We start from the raw sequence: 9,502 nt of genomic DNA, 5'->3' as shown, positions 1-9,502 counted from the left end.
ACAAAACCCACACAGAAGCCCAGGCTTCACCCTCGAATCGCTCAATGTGCACCATCATCTTGCCCTCGCATCATCCTACACACACACACACACACCCCCCTTGTCCCCACTGCCGACTGGGCACCCCTGGAGCTGGGATTCTGACCTGAAGGACTCTGCTGAAGCCCTGCGGCACAGCTGTGGCACACCTAGTGGAAGGCCGGCCCCTGTCCAAATCAGATGGCTCGGGCTTCTGATCACACGGCCATGTCACGTGTCAGACAAGCAGCTCTCCTTCCACCTCTCTTTCAACTCCTTGTCTCCCCAAACCTTTCCTGTTGCATGCAGTCCCTGGCCTCGGCCCCCTTCATTCTTCTCCAGCACAGCTGAGACTCCTGCCCCCCAAGCTCTGCAGGACAATGAAGTCGAATGGCTGTGCAGGCTCCTCCTGGGCCCACAAGGTGACAGGGACAGAGTACCTGGGGCTGGCGGTGAAGTAGTGGTCCTCTGGGTCCTCCGAGTACTTCTTCCTCGGCTTTGCCAGGACAGGTGTTTCCTGCACGATGGTCTGCAGGTCCGAGGTCACAGAATGTGAAATGCCGCTGGGGAGACCCGGAAGGGAACACAGCTCGAGTCAGACCCCTGCCCTCACCCAAGAACAAGGCGTTTTAAAACCTAGACCCCGGACAGAACCAAGCGAGGGGGTGAAAACACAAGCGACCAAAGCCATCACTTTGGGAGGAGGGGTGTATGTCCTTAAAAGTAGGAAACTATTATGGTCTTTGTTTTAACTCATTAATCTTGTTAGACCTGCATATATTTGTTTGTATAATTAAGAGTGTTTGATGCATGAAAGTCAAGATAGAGAACCCTTCAGAAACAGTAATGGGAGTAATGATTCCCTGAGGGTACAGGAAGAGAGGAAGGGAGAAGAGGCGGAAGGGGGAGCTGAACAAGTAACAGAAGTGCAGGGGAATGGCTACACTGGATAGTATAAGATACAGCAAATAATAATAACATATAATAATAAGGGTTCCTGGGGAGCAGGGTGGGGGAGGGAGGGGGATGAAGGGGAGTTGATATCAAAGAGTTCAAGAAGAAAGAAAATGTTTTGAAACTGATTGTGGTAGTCATTGTAAAATTATGCTTGATCTAACTGAATGAAGGATTGTTATAATATCTGTAAGAGCTACCAATCAAATGATTAACAGTTTTTTAAAAGTACAAAACTCCTTGAGTCGTGTGAATGGATTAGATAAAACAAGGGATGCCGGCAGCCCCGCCCCCGGCGGGCGCTCGCTGAGTCAGATTTGGAGTGGGGTGTCTCTGCTCCCCAGAGCTGAGTTTGGATTGTGTCTCGCCCTGTTGCGTGTCAAGTAGAAAGAAAAACAAGGCAGTGAGAGAAGGCCGGCCAGGATGAGAAGAAGATATATACAGTATATTCCGAGGGTGGGTGGCGGCAGCGTGCACGCACGTAGGTACGTACCTCCTGCAGCTCCCGAACCCCATGCCCAGTCTCTCAGACTCCACTTTCCTTTTGCCACTGGCGTCCACCTTTGCGTCCTTCTTCATCTCAATGTCCAGGTCCTTATAGGCCAGTCGTAATGAGGACACACTGCGGGGCAGACCAAAGACGCCTGGTTGTGGTCACAGTTCCGACCCAGGGTGGCTCTGTGCACAACCCAGGGAGACACCACCTGGCCCTGCACCATCCTCACCATGGTTCCTCTGCCTGAGCCCATTGCTGCAGCCACTGTGTCCGTCCACCTGGTCAAGGACCTTTCTCTTTTTCACTGTCCCTCCGCTTTACCAACCATGATGTCCTCCTCCAGGGACAGGTCTCTCCTGACTACATGTCTAAATTGCGTGAGATGAAGTCTCGCCATCCTTGCCTCACGGGGTTCTTAAGTGATAATGCGGTTGGAAATTAAACCTGCCTCTGTGCTGCGTTTGGTAAGCGAGGCCCTAGAACCCACTCCCGACAACTGGGATGGGCTTACGGCCACTTGGGGGTTGCTGCCGCTGCCGCCCACATTGAGGGTCAGTTTCAGTGAGCTGACCCTGTGAGTCACCTCCCACTCAATCACAGTGTCACACCCACCTGTTTCTGGGTGTGCCAATCCCAAACCGCCCTGACCCCTACCCTGCCCTGCCACGTGACGCCAAGGAAGTGAGGTGGGCCTCCTGGGCCTGACTTGATTCAAGGTACCTTTCAGGTAACGTACATATTTACATCGGCTTTGCATAGTTGCAGATCCACGGGAGCTCCAGGAAAGGAGCGGCTACTTGGTTGTAAAGGGGTCCTCTGCTTAGGGAACCAGGCTGCCAACCCCAAACTCAAACAAGTGTCTGTGTGTTAGTGGATGTGGAAGAGTCCCCAAACCCAACTCCCTTCCAGCCAATCCATGCTGACTCTTAGTGAGCCCTACAGGGCAGGGCAGAACTGGCCCTGTGGGCTTCTTGACGGGAGTCGAGAGCCCCGTCTTTCTTTCTCCCAAGAAATAAACCGCTGACTCTGCAGTGAGCAGCCTCCTGCATACCACTCGGCCACCAGAGTTCGCCTGCTGTTAACAACTGGAAATGTGACTGGTGTGCTGAGATTTAGCTTGCTGAGAGGGACGTGGGATGTAACAGTCCCTGCTCCTAGAGTGAACGCCTCTTAAACCTACGAATTATTCAAGGCCTGGGCCTGTTGAAACCCCTGTTTAATTATTCAGGATGCTCCTAATTCAGGGAAGGGAAGGGGAAGCAGGACCATTTAGATAAGCAGTGGGGCCCCAAACCTTAGGGTGAGGAATGACGATCTCAATTGATGCTGACAGTCCCTGGGGGAATGTGAACAGTTTCCTGGGAGCCTCACTCCCTTAGCCCCATTGCTAGAAGCTTGTTAACTGCCCAATCCCACATCCCGCCACAAAGTTTGGGATACATAACTTGTTTGGATCTTTGAAAACAGCTGGGGAAGTGGGAACCTGGCTGCTCTCCTACGGCAGGCTCTGGCAGGGAGGCACTCAGACTGTCTCCGGTCCACCTGGGCTACAGTGGCGGGCTCTCCGGCGCCCCCTGCAGCCCAACAACAGCATCAGCACCTCAGCCAGTTATGGTATGGGCTGGCTTTCGATGTCTAAACACACACAAGACGTGGACGCTGTGGGCCTTAAGAGGGAACAAGGCACGTGAACTGGTGAGTGGAAACCCAAAGGGGGAGCGTTCACTCAGAGCACGAAGAAAAGTCTCAAAAAGAAAAGTGGGGCATGCCAGCGGAATGTCTTAGTCGAAGGGGCAAAAATGGCAGACTCCTGGAGAAGGTGAGTTCTCTCAAAAGACCTAACAGACAGGAGAGTCTCACTCGTAGGACGCCTGAGCTGGGACCGGGGTCACTCGGTAAACACAGGGGGTGTAAATCACGCTGCTCAGAGATGGACCGGCCTGAAGTGGTCAGATGGCTGGCCTGGGGGCCACAGAAGCCCTCCCCGTGCAGCCTCCAGGGCGGGCTGCATGGTGCCCAGAGCACTGGAGCTGAGCCCACCCCACGGTGCTCCTACCAGAAAGTTCTCCTCCTGCTCTGCGGAGAGCTGAGAAACTGGCAGAAGGTGCTGCCTGGATGGTGTAAGCACAAGAAACAGGGCTGTCGCTGAGAGTTAAGCACCCCCAACCTCCCCACCCTCAATTGATTGCCACACACAGTGGTCCTACAGGATGGAGTGGAACTACTCTTTGGGGTGTCCAAGGCCATCCCCCCTTGACGGGAACCGCAGCCTCGTCTGTCTCCTGCTACTGACAGTACCTGACCTTCCTGCCCTGGGGAGAACCGACACGCAGAAGAGCCAGGCTCTCACACCTAAGGACAGACAGACACACTGCTGCTTGTCCCAGCCATCCCAGCACCAGTGCGGTGGCCTGAAAGGTGGGGGCAGACCTGAGACCCAGTGGTGAGCTGGGTCAGCCCCAGAGGGGCAGGCAGGCCGGTCAAGGGAGGCACCACGTTGGGCCCCACATCCCCTCCCTACAAACGCCTAGGCTGCACCTTTGTCTCATAGTGCGTCACACCTGCGGGCCCGTATGTTTTCAACCTCCTCTGCCCACACGGCCCCGCAGGAAGGATCCGCGGCCGCTGTGCCCCAGCGCCTATCTCTGTTCTTATCAGGCAGCTGATTTTACACGCTGCCTGGAAAAGCCCCCATGGAGAAGCTGCCAAGCTGTTCCCTCTTTGCAGGGCTCCTAGCATCTAATCGAGCAAGAGGAAGTCAGGTCAGGTCTGTGACAAGTCCAGGTGACGACCAGCATCCTTTCCCCTAAAGACAGCTCCGTGCTGCCCCCTATGGGCCGTGTCCTGAGCGACCATGGATATTCTCCTGAGTCAGTGGGGTTGGTCAGGTGTGGAGCAGAGGGCAGGGCGTCCCAGGTGTCCATCCTCAGAAGGGCCACAGACAAGAACTCCCATCGCTCCCCTCTTCCAACAGGCTCTGAGAAGATGCACCTGAACTTGGTAGAACTGCTGCAGGACTAGGGTAAAGCAAACACAGGTGGAGCAAGGGTCCAGCCCTGTAGCACCCTCCTCTCTACCCAGGCACACGCCATCTTCAGGGGCCATGGTCCCATATCCCCAGCGCACATAAAAGTGTCTCTGGAGACTCAGCGGGGACCGTGGAGCCTCCGTATTGTCGGCTTGGTCCAGTGGAGGGGCAGCTAACAAGAGGAAGTCCCTCGACAAGCTGGACAGACACAGTGGCTCTGACATGAGGACAATGGGGGGGGGGTGCGGCCCAGGGCCATGCAGTGTCCCCTTGTTGTACAAAGGTCGCCTGGTCAGTGCCCATTCAACGGCACCCCACAGCCTCCTCCGCTTCTGTGCTTGTCTGCCATTCACCCACCCGGGTTCCTTGTGGTACCCCCACCACCACTACCAAAAACAACAACCACAACAATTTGACCCCATGGTGCTTCTGAGGTCGGGCTCAGCCGGGGGGGACGAGGGACATTTGACGTCACCCGCTGAGGGGCGCTCTGCCTTCCAGTCTCAGCCCCCAGGACAGACAGTGTCCTTCCACCCGCTGGTCTATTTAGGGCCACGCGGGGGCAGGTTTCTGCTTTGGGTTAGTGGCCGGACACATAAAATGACCCCCAGACGTGGCGCTTTTGTGAGCGCGGCCTCCTGTCCCTAAGCAGGTGGCTGGCTGCAAGGCGCCTCCCAGGGACACCCGTGGGTTCGCGAGGCTGCTCTCCAGCACAAGTTGGCCTGATGTGGGCCACAGTGCATGCGACAAAAATAACAACGCACTTCCCAAAAGGAGACCCCAGACACGGCCTCATCAAAGCTGGGTGCTGGCTGGCTCATGGAAACGCTGTGGGCAGGGGCACCCAGGGGCCTGGCCTGTCTTTCTCCTCGGGGTTCATTCGCTCACTCCGGCCCGTGGTCAGTGCAGGTCTGCGTTACGGGGAATAGCGAGAACTGACTGTGTTGAGCCGGCCTCTGACCTGGGCCCTGGCTTCCCACATCTTCCCAGACTCCTTTTCCTCATGCCGCAGTGTCCCTCCCAGCCCCACCAAGGAGCTTTCTCTGCTTCTCTGGTACTATGGGAACCCCCAGGTGGGCTTGATGGACCTCCACACTTCATCCAGGCAGGCCCCCAGGGCAAACACACAGGCCCTCCTCTGCCCTCAACTCTTCCCCCCTCCCCACCAGCCCCCGTCTCCTAGTCAGACTTCAAGACCCTGTGAGGGGCGGACTCAGAACCCAAAGGTACCGCCACAGGCTCCGCCCACACATGAGAATTTAGTCCCGGAGGCCAGTGGGTCATGTGACAGAGTTACAGCTCACCTGCCCCAATGTACCTGTTCATCGTGCATGGTTCTGGGATGTGTAGTCCCTTCACCACCTAGCTCCAGAACCTTTCGTCACCCAAAACACAAACTCAACTCCATCCTCCAGGCCACCTCTCCCCGCCTGCTGTCGCTATAAACCCTGGTCCCAGAGCCAGAACCCACTCAGGCCAGCCCAGGGACCGCTGCACAGGGTGTCCACAGTAATCCTTTATTTAAGACCATTTCTGCACGTGTAACTCCATGAGGTTGATCACAGAGCTGCATGGCCATTCTCAGCCTGCTTTTCTGAGTTCTCCACCCCCAGCCCCCAGTGCCCCGTGGGCCCTCCCCCATGGCTGGTGTCCCTCTGACCCGCCGAGACCAGGGGTTGGGCAGCAAACTGCAGCTTGCGTGCCATTCGCATCTCTGTCGGTGGGCACACGCACATGGCACTGAAGCAAAACTGAGACAGTTTTAAGGACATTACTCAGAGGGTGGTGATCCCATTTGTTTGCAAAAACACATTAGGGCTCTCAAATCATTTACATTGTTGGGAGGGACAGGCTTGGCTCTGCCGCCTCAAAAGGCAGCCAACCCCTGGGACAGACAGTCCTTAAAGAGCGAGCCCTCTCTGCAGGTGTTTTGGTATGAGGAAGGCTGGCGCACTGTGTGCTTTAAGAAGACGTCAGGGGAGATTTGGGGTTTAAGTGTTAAAGATGATCTCAGGGCAGTAGTTTCAAGGGTTCATTTAGCCTCCACGGCTCCAGAAAGGTTGGGGTCGTTAAGAATTCCAAATTCTGTCCCGGATTTTCCCCCTCCGAAGTCCTCTTTACAGAAGCAGATGGCTCGGCGGGTGGGTTAGAACCACTAACGTGTCAGCTAGCAACCGAGCACTTCGGCCCTGCAGTCTCTCTCTATGGAGGTCTCTTCTGGGCATTTTGTACACGGGGGAGCCTGCACTGGGCAGCCCTTGGTGTCTGGCTTCTCTGCCCAGCATGGTTCTCAGGGGGACTCCACGTTGCAGCAGGAGGGACATGGGCTCCTTCTGATAGCCAAGTCATATCTTCCCGCCTGGACAGAGCACCTTCGCTTACGGATGACATTTGAGTTGTTGCTACTGCGTAGCTAGAAGGAGTCACATTGCTGTAAACACCCATGCACACGTCTGTCTGTGGATGTCTTTCCCTAGGAACAGAGGTGCAGGGCGTACGGGGTTCCCGTAGCTAACAGTTCGAGGGACGTCCCATACTGTTGACATCCGCACCCACAGTAGCATCCCCAACACTGCCTGTTCCAGTCAATAAGGAAGACCGAAGACAAATGGGTGCCTCTGAATTGGGGTGCTGGTGAATTCTGGAAGCACCTGGGCTGCCAAAGGACAAAGAGACTGGTCTTGGAAGAAGCACAGCTTCGTGGAAGCAGGATGGGGAGACTTCATCCCACATACCTTGGACACGTGGTCAGAGGGACCAGTCCCTGGAGAAGGACATCCTGCTCGTAAGGGGGGCGGGGCGGTGAAAAGGAGCAAGGCCCTCTACAAGATGTATTGACACGGTGGCTGCACCCGTGGGCTCCAGTGTTCAGGCAGTCATATGGATGACGCAGGCCGGGCTGTGTCGTGGATGTGCATGGGCTTCATGTGAGTCGAGACCCCCTGGCCAGCACCCAGCCACAAGTGGGGCTAAGGAGTCCTGGTGGTGCAGTGAGTAAGCGCTCGGCTGCCCACCACAAGTCTGCTTCTGTCAAGATGACCGCCTGGGGTGCCCCGCAGGGTTGATCTCAGTGAGCATGAAGGGGCATCAAGTGGCATCTCCTTGGAGTCCTGACTTACCTTCCCAGGTGACCGAGAGTGGCAGGTCTTGTCCTGATCCAACGCCTCAGGCTACAGCTCTCCCTTCCCCTTCTCAGGGACATCACCCGGGGCTTGCTCCCAACCACCCCAGCCAGAAATCGTTGCTCCCTCACTCTCCCTCCCAGCCCACTCTACGTGCCCACGCGACACTGCTTTCCCCGCGGCTAGGCTCTGCACCCGCACACACACTGAAACAGAACTGGCATTGGGAAGGCAAACCTCACTGGGGTTTGGTGCCTGGAAGCAGTCACTGCAAACCTACGGCTTTGACGACAGTACACTCACATCAGCTCCTCCTTAGGCGCTGCCCGGGCCAGAAGGTCCTCCTGCTCCTTCTTCAGCTTATCCACGGCTTGGGCTTGCTTTTCAATTTCATTAAAGCTTTTATTCGCCAGTTTCTGGGCTCCCAAACTGCCCTTTTTGGCCCCAAGCTGGAAGACAAGGAGAATCTCTGAAAATGTCGGTAACAGGGCTGGCACGCACGGAGGTGCACTGCGGCGTGCCAGGCAGACTGCGGCAAGCGCGTGGCATGCGTACCCTGGCGTGGGCCTCACAGCTCTGGGGTGCTGGGGCTCGCCCCTGGCTCACGGATGAGGAGACACCGGCTCGGGCGAGGGAAGTGACTTGGCCACGCTCACACAGCCGCTAAGTGGCCAAGCCAGATTCAAACCCTCCTGTTGGCTGTCCTGACAGGCAGTGGCCCCACCCCCAGGAAGGCCTTGCTCACTTCCTTCTCCTTGGTTTGCTTAGTGGTTTGCCACAGACAGGGGGCATGTTAGTCTCCCTTCTGGAAAGGGTGTTAAGTAGGACAATCACCGCAGAGAACAAAGCAAGGTCACACTGGTTGTATTAGGGCTTCAACGAAGAAAGCAAAACAAAAACAGAAATGCGTCCAAAGATGGTGACGCCCCAGCTTCCCGGAGCACGAGCTAGCGCAGAGCCGGCGCCCCGTGCTTGTCTTCCACGCGCAATACTCACGCCTTTCCTCGCTTGAGCCGGCTTCTTCTTCATGATGGAGCAAACCTCTGCTAAAAAGGAGAACAAGCGGTCAGGTCAGTAGCACTCGTAAGTAAGCAGCTCTGTCACCGGCATGGTCCTAAAGAGGATTCGGCTCCCCTCCCCTCCCCATTCCCAGTGGGGGATGGAATGGTCACATTTTCCACACCTGGGTTGTGGTCCAGAAGACTCAAGGGCAGGGGAGGGGAGGGTGCTGGGGGCAGATATGCAAACATCCATGAGCAAGGTCCCCAATTTTTTCTTTCCGTTTTCCCACTGGCTCTGGGGAGCCCGAGATAACAAGATATGCGTGCACAGGCCCCTCACGCAGTACCCAGCCCTGGCGAGGATGAGAGCTTGGGGAAGCCCAGCCCAGAGAGAGGAAGGGGCCCAGAGCTCCTGCGCTGGCAGTTTCCTTAGGAGTGCTTGGTGCATTGAAACGTTAGCGAGCGAGCACTGCGTTAAAACACAGCATGGTGCGGGCACCGTGTGCGCAGGGTGAACAGGGAGGGGTGAGAGTCCTCTCCCATCCTCGCTCCACAGCTGCGCTCTGGGTGCCCTCGAGCCAGGGCCGACTCCCCTACAGCATGGGGTAGAACTGCCCCTGTGGGTGTCTGAGACTGTCATTCTTCACAGCAGAAGAGAGCCTCATCTTTATCCGGAGGAGCAGCTGGTGGTTTCGAACTGCTGACTTTGTGATTAGCAGCCCCATGTGGAACCATTCTGCAACCCCCCTCCCCGCTCCTGTCACATGAACCAGTAAGAAATAAAAAGCCAGGTAAACAAGCAGCCATCTAGCTCAGAAGCAACAAAGCCCACATGGAAGAAGCACACCAGCCTGTGTGATCACAAGGTGTTGAAGGGATCAGG

The 9,502-nt window shown here is 56.2% G+C and overlaps 1 protein-coding gene across 3 annotated transcripts in view; it reads right to left on the bottom strand.

Annotated features, from left to right (window-relative positions):
- The window catches only part of ARFGAP3 (ADP ribosylation factor GTPase activating protein 3), a 62,049-nt gene that overhangs the window by 25,430 nt on the left and 27,117 nt on the right, over nt 1–9,502 (bottom strand). For 2 of the 3 annotated variants that reach the window (XM_045291495.1, XM_045291508.1), the window contains exons 8-11: nt 8,615–8,664; nt 7,922–8,067; nt 1,466–1,594; nt 459–581 (exon numbers count right to left, since the gene is read on the bottom strand). In XM_045291495.1, the coding sequence (XP_045147430.1) occupies nt 459–581; nt 1,466–1,594; nt 7,922–8,067; nt 8,615–8,664 (448 nt within the window). The remainder of the gene's footprint in view (nt 1–458; nt 582–1,465; nt 1,595–7,921; nt 8,068–8,614; nt 8,665–9,502) is intronic. The other variant, XM_045291500.1, reaches the window with a different exon arrangement.

Source organism: Echinops telfairi, unplaced genomic scaffold, assembly GCF_000313985.2.
Source record: "Echinops telfairi isolate 266 unplaced genomic scaffold, ASM31398v2 ScPeMD7_2;HRSCAF=8, whole genome shotgun sequence".
Taxonomy (NCBI): Eukaryota; Metazoa; Chordata; class Mammalia; order Afrosoricida; family Tenrecidae; genus Echinops; species Echinops telfairi.
Note: the sequence above shows the minus strand (reverse complement) of the source record. Positions and strands in the feature narration are given on the sequence as shown.